This window comes from Podarcis bocagei, assembly GCF_964188305.1.
Source record: "Podarcis bocagei genome assembly, chromosome: Z".
NCBI classification, from domain to species: Eukaryota; Metazoa; Chordata; class Lepidosauria; order Squamata; family Lacertidae; genus Podarcis; species Podarcis bocagei.
Window position 1 is genome coordinate 3,641,477 of NC_138140.1, and position 16,213 is coordinate 3,657,689.

A 16,213-nucleotide genomic window follows, 5' to 3' on the forward strand; every position below is an offset into this window, starting at 1 on the left:
TTTGTAAAACCCTTTTCAATATGGAGGAAAGCTATTTAGGGGAATCAACAACATAACCACCACCAGAAAATAAAAACAAAAAATCGCTGGCTTCTTTTTTCACTAGTGAGTGTGAGGGAAGAAAGAATGCTTTCCAGTTCTTTGTTTACGTTCTTTTTTTTATTTTGCCACTGCAACTTTTATTGTCTAGCCATGGGGGGTTCCTCATGTTAGCAAGCTCTGCATAATTAACCAAGCCTTAAGTGGAAAGATACCTGTGTTGCTGGTTTGTGTGAGGGCTTAGCTACCCACTGGGAAGCTGTCATGTCTCCACCATTTGTTCACAGGTATAGTGCCTTATTGAAAAATTTATCACAATGTTATTTCAATACTGGTATTCAACGAAATGTCAATTTATCGCAGAGCCCATGTCCTCTGTGACAGCAGTAACTTCGCCAATTCAGGCAACACAGCAAACCATAGTTAGCATAGATAATGGTTTACAATCCTACTTCAAGCTAGTTTCTAATTCTGATTTGCAGGATGACTGCAAACCAAGATTTTGTCAAGTAATAGTCATGCCAAGTTATAGTAAAATTTCCTTAATTCATTTGGAGTGATACCAGAAGCTACTGCCACCCACCCACCCCCTCACACATTTTCAGGCTTGAATTTAACAATAAACTCATAAATGAGTTTCAGAATTTTAATCATGGCAACATGAATAAATCAAAGCATCATACTGCAGTCGGAATTCACAGGTGGATTTGGGGTTTTTTAAAATACATTTAAGTAACAACCAGGTTGTTTTATGCAGCAAATCAACCAGCTCTACAAATCCTTTGGCTGAAACATTCAAGCTTCTAGAGAAGATAAAAAGCAGTGTTTTCATATGGTTCAGAAACAGCTTCTGATTTTTCCATACGATCAGATACTTTCCCACAGGATCAGATACTGCCAATGTTTCATTGCAGGAGAGTTTGGAGAGTAATGAGTTTTAGAAAAGCTTGAAACAGGACAGCAAGCTTCAGGTGCAATGTGGTGAAGGAGAAAAATTCCAGGGTGCTTTCCACATCCGCACTTAACCATTTTCCATGTAGTACAAGATATTCACAATTTTATCACTGAGCTTGGCGGCAAGGCATCTTCCCCCTCGCTCAGCTGCGTGCCACCTGCAACTGGAGAGGCCGTAGTTTCTTCCTCTCCCTCATAAGCAAGGCTTCTTTGTATCTCAGCTTCTACTCTATGCTTGGACTTCAGGATCGCATTTCGGATGTTATGTAAGTTCCACTGTGTTCTCAAGAGGGCATCCTCCAGAGTGAAAATGCCGTCTCGTACCCGCCTCACTTGCGTGCAGACCGCAACTGACTTCAACTCCAAACCGATCTCGTGAACTATCTTCCGAAGGTATTGCTGGGTCTCATGCAAACAGTGGATTTCTAAGGGGACAGAAATAATTGTCAATACAAGCAGGCAGTGAGGTGGGGTTTCCCAAAAAAGTTTGAACTCGAAAACATTCCAGTTAGGGGAAGGATACTACAGAAATAAGGGTAATTAGCACTAGAAAATTTTCTGATATCTTAAACACTGGAGCATGATCTAACTTGCATGTTGGTTTTACTTGTATTTAACAGACGAAGCTAAAAACTTTAGTGCATTGAATTCAACTGGTTGTCACTAGAAGTCCCAATGAAAATCCATTCTGGTCTCCCAGCCGTTGAAAACCTAGGAAGGTGCCTTACACCCAGTGATGTTGCAAAAATATTGCCCTGAAAGTTCTTCCCTTGGATGGAGGTAACAATCTTCCTCAAAGGAAGGGAGCCAAAAGGACAAGGAGGATGCAACAAAGATTTATTTTAGCGCTAAGTGGTCAGAACAGAATGGGCATACCAAAATCCCGATCTGAGGACTGTCCCATTTTATCTTCATAATAACCCTGTGCCCAGATAATAACTGCCTAGATGAGTGAACTCAGCAGGTAAGAGTGTGAACAGAGTCAAAGACTATGGATCAACACAGCTGGCTCTATTATGGGATTCTCCTTAGGAGTGGGGGGCTGCTGTGAGAAGCTCCTGTACCATTTGTCCATGTAGGTTAGTATTCTCTGCTGTGAACTGTCAGCTGCTTTCTGGTCTCTTGGGCAAACATCTCTCTTAGCACTTGCTTCTTGGTCCTTCCTACCCCTAAATCTGTAAATGTCTCAATTTAATAAAAAAATAAAAAAAATTGGAAATCCGCCGTGGGATTTGAAATACATCCCTAGCCATACCTAGCTGGAATTCTGGTGGTGCAAACTGGAGGCTTCGCACTGCTGTGATTAAGGGTGGGCTTTTCTCCATGGGACGAATTAATCCTTTCACTGCCAGCTCGTAGGCCTCTTGGGTTTTCAAGTCAATATTAGCATATCTGGAAGGAGGCAAATGGAGAGAATACATCAGGGAAGAGAGGTTGAACTCTCCTACTGTTGGATTTGCACAGCTACTGTCTGACTGGTTTGTGCAATACATTTTGCCCACCCGAACACAGCTAGTTATCTCCAAGGACGGCTCTCCTATAATCAGGTACACTCAGTAGCCATTTCCCCAAATTATAGGGGCTGGGGAATGTCATAAGACTCATGGAAATTGCATTTATGATTGTCAACTTCACACAATGCATAAACACCTGAAAGCTGCCAAAAATGCTTAAGCAGCCAGTAAAAATGGAAAATTTGTGCAGTGACCCTTTGTATCACAATATGGAGATGAAATTGCCAGATTCTGACATAAATGGTGGTTTTAGTCATTCAGCTTTTTTTAAATAAAATTTTCTTGTTTTACAGAAGTATGTGTAATGTCTCTCATATTTTTTCCATGTAACATTTTTACAAATCAGTTTCATTTGTTGATACATTAGGAAGAAAAGGGGTGGGTGGGGGGAAGATGGGTGGGGTCGGGTGGCAATGTTTCTATTTTGCATAATGTGTGTAGGGTTTGGTGTCAGCGTTACTCGTGCCGGTTCTCTGCTGTTCACTTGTGTTCCTTTGGTGGTGAGAGAGGTTGCGGTTGGCCTAGGGTGTGGTTGTTTGTTTGTGATTGGATGTGGTGATCTTTGTTTTTGTGTGTGAGTGGGTGTTTTGGATCAGGTTAGCCATATTGATTTATATGCTGTTGGTGGATTCTTGTCATTGTCTTGTTGGGCTGTGTACGTGATAAAGGGGAGCCTTACCGGGGTGAAGGTGTCTTCTTCTGTTTGTCCCCGTGTCAGTTTCAGTTTATTGGTTAATTTTTCTAGTAGGGCTGTTTCCCATACTATTTAGTACCATTGGTCCATGCTTACTCCTGACAGGTCTCTCCAGTCATTCAACTTTTAAGGCCTCATGGTTGCTTAGGTGGTTAGGCTGTGTCTAAGCCCTTAAGACACTGGTGGTGGGGGTTCACATGACTGAATGCGCCTTCATATAAACAAAAGACCCTGCAGATAGAACTAGTTTGTCAGGGGAAATATCTTTTCTACCCATACTGGCTAGTTTTTTGTGTGCAATGTTCTTAGTTTTTTGTATGAAGGACCATTTCAATCATGTGAGCTCACATTGGCAGTGGGGTACATGCAGAGGCTAACAACCTCAGTGAATGACTTTGGCTAAGAAACAGTCAACACAGTAAATAAACCCACAAAATAGCTACTTAGGAGGGATTGGGAGTTCTGCCCTTCTTGGAGCAGGCTGCTGTGTTTCTACTCTAAGTACAGCCCACCTGGTTTCTTTGTTAGATACAGAGGGAGGAGGGATGGAACATGATGTGTCTCCTCTTCCAGTTCACTTATCTGCATGTAATTCGTGGTTGCCTGTGGCTACTAGGCCAGTGCTTAAACACAAGGCTGACTTATGTACACCACACACTTTTTTGTGGAAAGTTGAAGCAGATACACTTGCTCTTAAGGTTTCCAGATGGATGCAGCCACTGCTTCCCAAATCCACATTACAGATGTCTCCAACTAGTTTGACATTCATATCCTCTCCACCCCCACACCCCCTATAGGACCTTCATTGGAAAGGCTATCATCTGCCAAGCTGATCTTCCAAACAGACCAACAAGTGATTATTCAACACACCCCAAAGTTATTGTACAGGTTGTGCACAAAGGCTGTCATTTTAACCCATGTCCACAGTCTCCATTTTAATTAAACCTGAATACATAAAAACAGTGGCAGCAAAGGGAGAGGCCACACTTATTTGCCAGCTTTCTGCGTAACCACTTTGCTAATCAATATTAGCTTTTCCTGAAGTGATATCCTGCCAGATGCGGAAGCAACAAGCCAACAACTGCAGAAGCACCTCTCTGAGGTGGCAGCCCTTAATCTGGACCATACTACTTCAGACTGTAGATGGGGGACTCACATGACTGAGTGTTCCTGTGTGCAAAAGAGAGTCTCCAAAGCAAGGCTAGCCTTCTCCCTGACGAGTTTTCTATGTGCAGGGATTTTTTTTTATATCAAGGAACAATCATGTGAGCTCCCACCTTCAGTCTAAAGAGGTGCAGTCCACATCAAGGGTTACTACCTTACTGAGTAGTAGCCTCTGTTACATATTTTAACATTAATGGATGGTCCAAACAGCCTGGCTGGTGCAATTCATTCATTCAAGTCTTGATTGTGTTATGTAGCTATTAAAAGTTTGTGTGGTTTCTTATCTGAATTTTCATAGTTATTCTGAAGCATTCAGATGTATACAACAGATAGACAAGTCATGCATATGGAATTGGCATCCTTAAATAGCTAACAGGCCATTCACTTCTGCTCATGTTTTCTCCAATTTTATCATTAGGTGGGGAGTAGGTGGGAAGAAGTATCAATACTCCATGAGAGGAGTAGTCCAGGGTTGGGAACCTGTGGTCCCCCAGATGTTGCTGGACTCCCAACCCCCATCAGCTCCATCTGGCATGTCAAATGGTCAGGGATGATACAGCATGCTTAGTGGCAGTTCAGGGTTATCCAACGCATGGCCCGGCCCTCAGCAACATTTCGACACACCCACCAACCCACCCCGCAGTCCTCACAGTTCCCAAAGCCTAGTTAGCAGTTTTCCAGCTTTGGGAAGGCACTCTAGGACTTTGCCTGAGCCTCAGAGCTCCTTCCCACAGCTGGCTCTGGGAAGGCAGCATGAGGGATGGGGGTGGGGCCTTCAAATTTTGGCCCACCCACCCCCATGTGACAAGGCAGCCTGTAGGTTTCGTGTCAAAGTACGCTTGTGGCCCATTGGTATGAAAAGTTGGGCCACCCTGCTGTAGTTAATGCATGAAGAGGTTAAGACCATAGAGTAAGCCAGAGCTTTGCAAACTTTTCATGTTGGTGATAAACTTTTTAGAGATGCATCATTTTGCAACACAGTAATTCGGTTTTACTCAGTAAACCCCTTTCCAGCCTCAGGAAGAGCACGGGGAGCGTTTGCACCTACACACTGCAGTTGACGCACTAACATGTCATGACAGTTTGGAGTAAGCAATTCTGCCAGGTTTAACTAGGTCACGCCCCCTCACCTCAAGAGGAAGGGTTACCAAAGCCTTTTGTTTACCCCCTTCCATCATGTGAGACTGACCAGAAAGGACTTCTGGGCTGCTCGCTCCATGCTAAAGGAGAAGTAAAGGAGAACTTTGGAAGAAACTCGGAGGGGTCTAACAGCCTATATTCCCATGTTTTTCTTTGTTGCATGTTTTGTGATTTAAAACCTCCCCTGGGGCTCTCTCACCAAGAGAGTATTTGCCTCAAACCTGGATCTAGGCAATTATTATTTTATTATTTTAAACCAACTACAACCAAGCATTAAGAGCCAACAGAACCAGCAGCTGCACAATGTTTAGACAAATTTCCTTCTCTTCACACATAAAAGGGAGTGTGCCTGCAACACAGAATAGCGTCCCTCTTTAACCATTTGAGCTCCACCAGATGGCTTCTCTTGCTTTGAAAAAGAACTTTCTGTGTTGCTTTCTACTGGGAACAGAACTATGCTGTTCGTGTTCAGGAAATGTCTTTTGACGTCCTCTGTGGCGGTCTTCTTTGCGTTAATTCACACCCATACCATAGAACCAGCAGTTTCCAGGGACCCAGCCTGGGGGGTGGGGTGGTGGAATCAGGAATCCAGAGTGGCAAGAGGTCCTTGCCCACCACCCCTGCATCAAGGCTTCCCCTGTTCGGATGGGGGCGTTTGGGAATCCTGCTCTGGGGAGTCCTCCTCCATGGCATCCTCTAGAAGCCTGTCAATGTCAGTCTTGGGGCGCAGCGCACACCACAATAGAAATGCCATTCCTGAGACACAAATCAGCACCACCCGCCACACTGGCTTCTGATGGTCGCTGCCCATGGACTGCGCCACACTCCATTTCCGAGGGTGGGCACGGCTGTTCCGGAAGCTTAGAGGCTGGGAGCTCTTCAGCTCCTCATGCTCTCTGGGCAGGCAGTAATGACGCAGCGGAAGGAAGGAAAGGGACGGAGGCGGCCTGAGGGAGAGAAGGAAACAAGACGTGGGGTGAGGAGGACAGCAGGGCTCCTGGCTGACTGACCTCCCACCCCACCCTAGCACTCCTGCTCACCTTCGGCGTAAGGGCCTTTGGACTTCCCTAGTTATGGAAGGGCCTGGAAGAAGAGCAAGCCCCACCTGCAGCAAACAGTTTTCACCTTCAAACTCCAGAATGATTAATCTAAAGAGCACATGCAAAGCTCCCATCCCAATGAATGTCTTGGAGGAAAGGTGCTGTTGCTTCAGCCCAGAAAAACCCCTTTGTCTCTATAAAACTAACTTCTGGCTATCAACTCTTCCATCCTCCTCCTCCTCTATGAGTGCAGCCTCTATTTTGGGGGAAGCTCACAGAGCCCTGGCTGGTGGAAGCCAAACTCCCAACTCCCAGGTAGCACAGTTAACCATCAGGGAACATGGGAGTTGCCATCCAGCAACATTTGGAAGGCACAAGCTTGAGGAAGGCAGGTGTAGTAGCTAGTATGGCAAATTTGGACTGGGGAAACCACACTCAGCCATGAATCTCACTGGGATGTGAGTGCAGAATCATGTATGGCACCTTAGAAGGAGGGAGAGATAAAACTCCAAGTCATTTATTTAGTAATGGGAATTCTAGTGAAATAGTTATAGGAACAGCAATTAATACTTAGCTGTCAATTAGGTGCATTGGAGCATTCAAAGCACATTACATATCACAACTCACTAATCTTTACAACACCCTTGTAAGACAGGTCAGCGTTAATATGCACACATTGCAAATAGTTGGGAAGGAACTAAAAAGACAAGGGCCCACCTAAGGCCAGCTAGGCAACATTCAAACCATTCCTGAGTTGCACCACACTCCCTCTATTAGCTCGTGTCCATCATTCTACCACACAAACTATTTAGCATGATTATTTAGTAACCTGAAAATTACAACTTTCATTTTTTACAAAAGGAGGGACAGAACGAAAAGAACCATTCATTTATGTGTAGGTCTGAAAGCAGCAGCTGCCAGGGCCTACCAGCACTGAGTTGCCTGCTGTGCTAGCTTCCCCACACCCCACAGCTGGAAGGGCCTGCAATCCATTATTTACACTTTCAGAGCATCCAAGAGTAGCATGACTTAGGGTGCTCTGGAACAATGTATGGAATTATAAATGCCAGCTTTACAGCTGCCTTGAAGTACAGCTGCTGCTGCCGCCCCCCCCCCCACTGCTAACATAAGAGGGGCTTCACCAGGGGTATGTTGCATGGGCAGGGCATCCCTCAAACCAGAGCAGACTTTGCTTCTATGGACAAAGTAAAGAAGGGGCTCCTGGGGATGCCATGAGTGGAAAGGAGGAGGTCTGGAGGAGAACCCGAGTTCTCTCCAAACTGCATCCCAGCCTGTTCATCCTGGTCAGGAGCCACTGAGAAACAAACCTCTTATCTTTAGATGTCAGGCAAAACCATACTTTCTAATCAGGTCTCTGGCTTTTAACTAGCTATTGCTCTTTTGGATGGGTGGAATGGTGGGACTGTGTGTGTTGATTTTAATGCAGTTATGTATGCGTTTGTTTTTTGCTTACAAAATTTTGAGTTGCCATCACAAAGAATGACTAATCATTTTACTAATTAATAATAATAGTATTTCATTTATTGTGCCTTCAGTATGTGTGTTGTTTTGCGAGGTGCAGGCGGGTTGCAGGCTGGGATGTTCTGGGATATAAGAGCAAAGAGGGAAGGCACAGCCATGCCTACTGAACTCCGGAAGTCATCCCCAGCCAGATGGCAAGGCCAGTGGCCTGGGATGATGGGAGTTGTGAGTCCAGCAACAGCTATCTGAAGGTCCATGACAGGGAAAGGAAGATCAGCCAAGCTCAGCAGTTTGCCCAGGCCTGCCAATACCAATAACCTTCTTCTTGTACATGGGGAGCAGAGTGGGTGCTCTTTGGGGAATGGTCAGCATAAGAAACAAAGAAGGTGTGAAAGTCCCCACACCCTTCCTTTCCCTTAAATCTTGTAAAAGATGTCTCATTGCAGCTAAAGCAGCAAGCATCTCCCACTGGTCCCCAAGTGACAGCAAAAGCATCACCTGAAACCTTGAGATTTGGGAGCACGAAAAGCTACCTTTTTGCACCAGAACAGGGTATTGTCCATGTAGTCACTCACTGCCAGCTTTGACAGGTGGCAGCTTTTTTCTGCCAATCTACTGTCAGCTTTGACTGGCAGGGGTTTCTCGGGGAAAGGTCTTTCCTGGGGCTTGCTATCTGAACAGATGCAATCAGGGATCAAACCTGGGACCTTCTGCATGCAAAGCAGGCACTCTGCCCCTGTGCTCTGGTACAGCCCCCGTGCTTGGGATACTTACTGCAGTAAAGCCTTGTGATGGGACCCCTGGATAACAGAAAGGATCCTCTCCAGCTGCTCCCTGGTGATGTGGTCTGCAGACAAAGAAAGGGGGGAAACAGTACTGAGAGGGATGGACAAGGTGATCCAACAGCCTGGAGCTAAATGCATATATTTCAAACACAGACTATAAACATGTTGCTGCCTCCTAAGCAAATTCCCAGGTGAAAACAATATGAAAAGGAGCCCCAGTGGTTTTGGGGGTCAGGATGAGGAAGGAGCCACTACACAATAAAAAATAAAGCAAACTCAAGATACTTATAGGATGCTTTAAAACTCCACCATTTCAAAACATTGCTGGGGGACGGGCTCACCTTGTATCCTCCTAAGAGGAAAACATGCACCTGGAATCCAACTCAAGTTGGTTTCTGGGCAGTGGAAAAGAAAGCAAACTCTCTCCTGCTGAAGGCTGAGCTAGCGGGGCTTTCAGGACCGGCTGACTAAGTGCTGTGCTTCAGAGAAACAGGGGAGAATCATAGAATTGTAGAGTTGGAAAGGACACCCAAGGGTCATCTAGTCCAACCCCCTAAAATGCAGGAAACCTGTCCACAGCAGTACCAAGGTAAGCCTGAACCACCACAGGTTCCCCACACCTATCCCTGTGGATAAACTTACCAAATGTTGCCTTCTCGATCAGTTTGCCCGTGTCCGAGAAGTCATCTGTGGCTTTGCCAAACAAGCCACTAACTGTGTAAGTCTTTGAAAAGAAGAAATGCATGGTGAGATAAGTTTACAGGGGTAACACTTTAAAAGAAAACCAGGCCGCCCCCAATTGTAGTTACTGCTCACTACAAAACAAGGACACAGCAGTGAGCGTATGTTTAAGCCAGCCCTTCTCAACTTTGGGTCCTCAGGTGTTGGACTACAACTCCCATCATCAGGAGTTGTGGTGGTCAGAGATGATGGGAGTTGTAGTCCAACAACATCTGGGAACCCAAGGTTGAGAAAGGTTGGCTTAAGCTGTGGAGTGCTTAGTGATAGCTACCAGCTTGGGAGGGCTTTAAAAGGGGACTACTAGTCCTGACAGCTAGGATCAAAAGCACCAGAATACCAGATTAACAACAGCAGGAGAGGGCTACTCTGCTGTTTTAGGGCTTCCCCAAGACATCTGGCTGGTTGCTGTGAGAACAGGATGCTGGGCTAGATGGCCCTGTGGATGAATCCAGCAGCCAGGCTCTTCTGCTGATCTCAGAATTATATGCAGTAAATCAGCAAGGACTTCTGACTCCCAGTTGTTTAACTACAGCAACAACAAAAGGAATCACTCCCCCTGCCCCTGAAATCAGGTGGTGCTGGTGAATGAAGTTTCTTTCTTTCTTTACGTATAAGAGTAAAGTTCTTGTAATTGAAAACAGTTTCCAGAACACATGCTCAGATGCACCCTGCTCATAAATTCTACGTGTGCCTCTCCCCATTTTGACCTGGCTCCAGTTGTTTCTAGTACACAAAGTAGATTCCACAATCCTGATGTCTGCCTGCCCCTAACTTATGTGAAACACACACGAGAGAGAGAGAAAGGGGTCCTAAACGTACTTCCATTTTAAGTACATTTTAAGTAAATTTATAAAAATGTATTGTTGCATCAAAGCAACAAAACAGCTGTTGCTGCAAGACTAAAACTGCAATCCTAATACACAATTAATTGTAAGCCCCAAAATTCAATCAGGCTGACTGACTGAGCTTAGTGCAAATGCACAACAAATATGTGGGCATCCTGGATAAGAGATTGTGGCCACTTTACTCTTCCTTCAGTCCTGCTGTGGTTTCACTTTAAAACATAGTTTGACTTAGCATGTTGTCCAAACCCAGTATTATTGTTTGCCTTGGTCTGGACCAGGGGTGGAGGAAGGAGGTGTGGTAGATGCAGGCTGCCCCGGGTGTCACCACTGGGTGTGTGTGACAAAATGCTGGGTGGCACTCACCACGGGGCCTGCAGTGCGCCGGAGCCATGCATCTCTCCTGGGAGAGATATGGTGGCTTTAGCACGCGCAGGCTCGGTGCTACCCAAACGGTCCGTCCACTGCCTCTCCCCACCTGTAGGGCAGCTGAGTGGGAGGAGGCAGGTAGACTCCGGCCCCGCAGTGCGCCCTGCGGGTTTCAAATTATTGTACACGAGTAGGATGGTGCAGGTGGGATGCGGGTGGCACTGTGCCCTAAACCACAGAGCCTAGGGCTCGCCAATCAGGTCGGCAGTTCGAATCCCCGCGACAGGGTGAGCTCCCGTTCTTTGGTCCCTGCTCCTGCCAACCTAGCAGTTCGAAAGCACGTCAAAGTGCAAGTAGATAAATAGGTACCACTCTGGCGGGAAGGTAAACAGTTTTTCTGTGCGCTGTTTCTAAGCCAGAAGCGGCTTAGTCATGCTGGCCACATGACCCGGAAGCTGTATGCAGACAAATGCTGGCTCCCTTGGCCAGTAAAGCGAGATGAGCACCGGAACCCCAGAGTCGTCCGTGACTGGACTTAACGGTCAGGGGTCCCTTTACCTTTAGGATGGTGCAGAGTCTGGCTACTAAGTACCGAGAGGAACAGGTGAAGGAGTTGGGGATGCTCAGTCTGGAGAAGCAGCATTTAATGAAAGATTCAGTTGCTGTCTTCAACGATCTGCTTTCTGGAGCAACAGAAAGCAGACTTGCTCTCTGTTGCTCCAAAGGGCAGGAGCAGAATGGATTGGTTGAATTGGAAGGGCAGCAGATTTCAGCTAAACATCAGGAGAAACTTCCCAATGGCAATAGCAGTCCAGCTGTGGAAAAGAAAGTGGTGGAAGGTGGTGGGCTCTCCTTTGTAGAAGGCCTTTAACCAGAGGCCAGGGAGGCATCCATAAGGGATTCTGTAGCTGCATCATGCATGGTACATCCTGCACACTGTACACCCCACACTAGGCAGGGGGCTGGACCCCAATGTACCTTCCAGCTCTAATGCCTAATAATAATGTATAATTCCCTACTTATAACTGTATTAAAATAAATACTTACCCTGGTGAGTTTAGCATCATGCAAGGCTTGAATCAACTTGTTGCCATTACCCACCCCAAGCACTGAAATATAAAAAGGAAGGGGTGGGAGAGTTAGGCAGGCAAAGTTAAAAAGGTCACTTTTTCTGACTGCAAATCCAGGGACAGGTAAATAGATACGTCTGGATCATGGCAAGCCTTAAGTCTGACTGGGAAGAAGGAATTTGTACATGGCTTTGGATTCCAATAGTAGGGGAAAATGAGAGAAGGGGGGGGGATTATTTAGGACCCCCCCTGCAGAACTATAGATGATGATAATTAATTAAATTTGCATACCACCCTTCACCTGTGGATCTCAGGGCAATGCACAACATAAAAATACAATATAAAAGTACAAGATACAGTGGTGCCTCGCAAGACAAAAAGAATCCATTCTGTGATTCTCTTCGTCTAGCGGTTTTTTCGTCTTGCGAAGCAAGCCCATTGACGGATTAGCGGATTAGCGCTTTTAGCGGCTTATCTGCTGATCGGGTCAGCTGATAAGCGGCTTAGAAAAGGGGGGGAAGGGGAAAAAACGAGCAGGAACTCGCAAGACATTGTCGTCTTGCGAAGCAAGCCCATAGGAAATTCGTTTTGTGAAGCACCTCCAAAACGGAAAACTCTTTCATCTAGCGAGTTTTCCGTCTTGCGGGGCACCACTGTATAAACAAGAACAAAAAAACACATTCCCCCTACAAACACATTTTAAAAGGGGTATAATATGTTAATCCGTTCAAAGGCCTGGTTAAAGAGGAATGTTTTCCCTTGAAGGTATCAGACAAACCTCCCTGGGGAGAGCATTCCACAAAGAGGAGGGGAAGCACCGCAGAAAAGGCCCATTCTCGTGTTGCCACCCTCTGGACCTCTCATGGAGGAGGCACATAAAGAAGGGCCTCAGAGGATTATTGCAGGATCTGGGTAGGTTCATATGGAGAGAGGTGGTCCTTGAGGTATTGTGGTCCTGAGCTATTTTATAGGTCAAAACCAGCACTTTGAATTGGGCCCAGATTAGCAACTGCTTTGGGATGCAATCCAGTTTATTGGCCGCATGTACCTTAGCCACAGTGTAATAATGCTCCTAGGAGCACCATATAATAGCAATGACTGGCTAAAGCATCTTTTACTTACCAAACACTCCAGAGGACATTGGATCCAGATGGTGGCCTACTCCAATTTTCAGATGTCTGAATATCGGTCCAGAAACTGTAAAGGAAAATCAAGATCGATTTTTTAAGGCATGCACAAAACTTGATCTCACCAAGCAGGGGGTAAACAGAAGGAGTTTCCAGACAACCATCAAATTCCTCTCCAGAGGAGAATGGAATTGGGCAGCCACATTTTATCCCACTCTGGAATCATCCTCAGAAGTAAACAACCCTATTGGAGAAAGGAAGGAGGAAAAGGGGCTCCTAGCACAAAGCCTAGAGACAACTCAGACTGACATCTCCCTCAACCACCTCCCTACCAGTCTGCCTAGTGCCTACACTTAAAGCAAGAAGTTCATGGCGTTGCCTGAAAAAAGCTCCTGAAAGGCAGCTTTCCTCTGTGCCTGCTCTGTGGTTTGCTGCCCCCTGCAAGAGAGAGCTGAGTATGGGTTGCACTGTTGCAGGAATCATGAGAAAAGCATCCACTGGCTTTGCAGTTTTTCTAACAATGTGATTTGCAATATATCACCAGGTCAAATATTTTGAAACAATTATATGATGTGGACTTTAAACTGGTTTTGGACGACAGATCAATAAATCACCTGGCCCTATTGGCTGTATATGGAGCCTAAGAAGAGCCTGCAGGATCAGGCCAGTGGCCCATGTTGTCCAGCATCCTGTTCTCACAGTGGCCAATAGGATGCCCACTCTGGGAAGCCCACAAGCAAGACCTGTGCACAAGAGCATTCGCCCCCCTCCTGCAGTTCCCAGCAACTGGGAATTCCAGCGCAGAGCATCTGGAGAGCATTATGTTGGCTACCCCTTGATTTATGGGGTGATTAGGAATTAAAAACAAACAAACAAAAACGCTATGCAAAAGCTAACAACAACTCAAACCGAAAACACAATAAATAGCAGAACACAATAAGAAAGTGATATCAGATGTAGCAAACCAAGAATAAGAAGAACTGAAGAGATTCCTGAAGGCTCTTTGCCCATCCCACCTTTGCCCAACATCAAAGGATTGGCAAGAGAGGTGTCACACCTGAGAATGCCCCATCAGTGAGTGTCTTGTTACCTTAATCCATTGTTTCCCAAACTTGGACTTCCTAGCTGTTGTTGGACTACACATCCCATCTTCCCCAGCTAGCAGGACTTGTGCTCAGTGAAGATGGGAATTGTAGTCCAACAACAGCAGGAGACCAAAGTTTAAGAAACACTGCCACAATTCATACATTGGCAAGACTCAAAAGCAGAGTCTCTTAGGTAGATATAAATCAGGCATAGGCAAAGTGATGCCCTCCAAATGCTGGACTACAATTCACATAATCTCTACCCATTAGCCATGCTGATTGGGGTTGGAATATCCGGAGGCCACTATGTTCACTATCCCTGAAAAGGATAAGTTAGTCCTGATATCATCAGGCCCAGGATGCCAGCTTGTCCACCCTACATCCCTGCTCAAATCTCACCTAGAGGGTGGTCAGCCATAGCTGGGAGCTGCGTAACTGTCATAGTCAATTCCTTCCCATCCTTCCCTTCCACCATGCTAGGCAGGAAACGTACAAGCCGTTGTGGTGCTGGTCGCTTGAATGAGTTCAAGTCTAAAGAAAAATAATAATGAAGAAAACTGGTTATTTATTTTTTTAAGGTATAGCTAACTAATTAATAGGGGACACGGGTGGTGCTGTGGGTTAAACCACAGAGCCTAGGACTTGCCGATCAGAAGATTGGCAGTTCGAATCCCCGCAACGGGGTGAGCTCCCATTGCTCGGTCCCTGCTCCTGCCAACCTAGCAGTTCAAAAGCACGTGAAAGTGCAAGTAGATAAATAGGTACCACTCCAGCAGGAAGGTAAATAGTGTTTCTGTGCGCTGCTCTGGTTCGCTAGATTTAAATCAAATTGATTTTAATAGTGATTTAAATCAAACTGATTTAAATCAAACTGATTTTAATCGTGATTTTAATCAAATTGATTTTAATCGTGATTTAAATCAAATTGATCTTAATCGTGATTTAAATCATAAGTCAGTAAGTCTTGATTTACCGTATTTTTCGCCCCATAAGACGCACTGACCGTAAGACGCGCCTTTTAGAAGGGGAATGCAAGGGGAAAAAAATTTAACTGCCTTTCACGAGCTGCGTGGAGCGTGTGTGCGGTGCTTGGGGGCTTTTCCCCAGGAGAGAGAAGCCCCCAAGCGCCGCACACACGCTCCACGCGGCTTGTGAAAGGGAGTGTGGCTCTTGGGGGCTTTCTGGGAGGTGGGAGAAGGGACTGAGGGGCTGCCCTCTGTCCCTTCCCCCACCTCCAGCAAAAGCCCGCAAGAGCCGCGTGGTCTTTAAAGGGTGCGCGGCTCTTGGGGGCTTTTCCCCGAGGAGGAAGAAGGGACTGACAACCAGAGGAAGGTTTAGTTTTTGGAATAATAAATTTTCAGAGTAGTTTTTACAGTTATATCAAAAATTACTGATTTGGTTATACTATTAGAAATACATAGACAGATAATAATGAAATTCTTGTTTATATTTGGACAACTTTTCTGCTGTACTTTATTGGAAGGAGAAAAATAATCATTTCCTTAATAACAATTTAAACAACTTATTTAACTAAAACAATAACATTATACTATATGTATCCACGCTTGTTAACTGACACGGTTAGACGATTAAAAAAAACAACTTAGACTGAGTTTTAGCACACATGAAAAACTTAAACTCTTATTTCCAGATGAATAGGCTCTGGACTATTATGTAACTTAAACAGAAAACTAACTTTAGAAATATTTTTCCTCCAAAAGCATATTATTTTAAAAATTCGATTTATATAATCCTGGTTATTTAACCCTGGTTAAGAGCACATTTATTACGGAACACTCTGTATTGCATGGTAAGGAGCGGGACTCGGGAGACAGCATGAAGCAAGGAAACGGGGCCGAACCTCTTCCAAGGCTCACCTCTCAGCAGGTGGGTCTCCACGGAGTTCCGCACGGCCATCCACGCCACTCCGGGGGGCTTGTAGACGGCGAAGACCCCATGCAAACCAACCCTCGCCAACCGCATTGTAGCGTCTCCCGCAGCCACCGGCGCTGCTTACGGGCGTAGCACTCTCAGTGGTCCCCCAAGGTGGGCGCCGCCATCTTGTGTCCGTCACGAAAAGCAGCCCGGCCCGGAAACAAGCGCTGCCGCCAAGGCCGGAAAGTGGAATGCGCAGAGGGCAAGAGGTGTAACCTCCAACCACGTCCCC

The 16,213-nt window shown here is 45.8% G+C and overlaps 1 protein-coding gene and 1 long non-coding RNA gene across 3 annotated transcripts in view; both read right to left on the bottom strand.

Annotated features, from left to right (window-relative positions):
• Window positions 1–16,213, bottom strand: part of LOC308579094 — a 60,195-nt gene that overhangs the window by 1,633 nt on the left and 42,349 nt on the right. The gene's annotated exons all lie outside the window — the stretch shown is intronic.
• Window positions 672–16,146, bottom strand: TRUB2 (TruB pseudouridine synthase family member 2). Of its 2 annotated transcripts, XM_081179830.1 has the most exons (8): window positions 15,924–16,088; window positions 14,446–14,577; window positions 12,957–13,031; window positions 11,812–11,873; window positions 9,455–9,536; window positions 8,802–8,874; window positions 2,249–2,385; window positions 672–1,418 (listed from the first exon to the last, which is right to left on the bottom strand). In XM_081179830.1, exons 1-8 carry the CDS (start codon window positions 16,027–16,029, stop codon window positions 1,090–1,092), a joined length of 996 nt encoding a protein of 331 aa, XP_081035956.1. In that variant the 5' UTR covers window positions 16,030–16,088; the 3' UTR covers window positions 672–1,089. The 2 variants fall into 2 exon arrangements, with proteins under 2 accessions (XP_081035956.1, XP_081035957.1); XM_081179831.1 differs by lacking the exons at window positions 672–1,418; window positions 2,249–2,385 and adding an exon at window positions 5,732–6,452 and having other exon boundaries at window positions 15,924–16,146.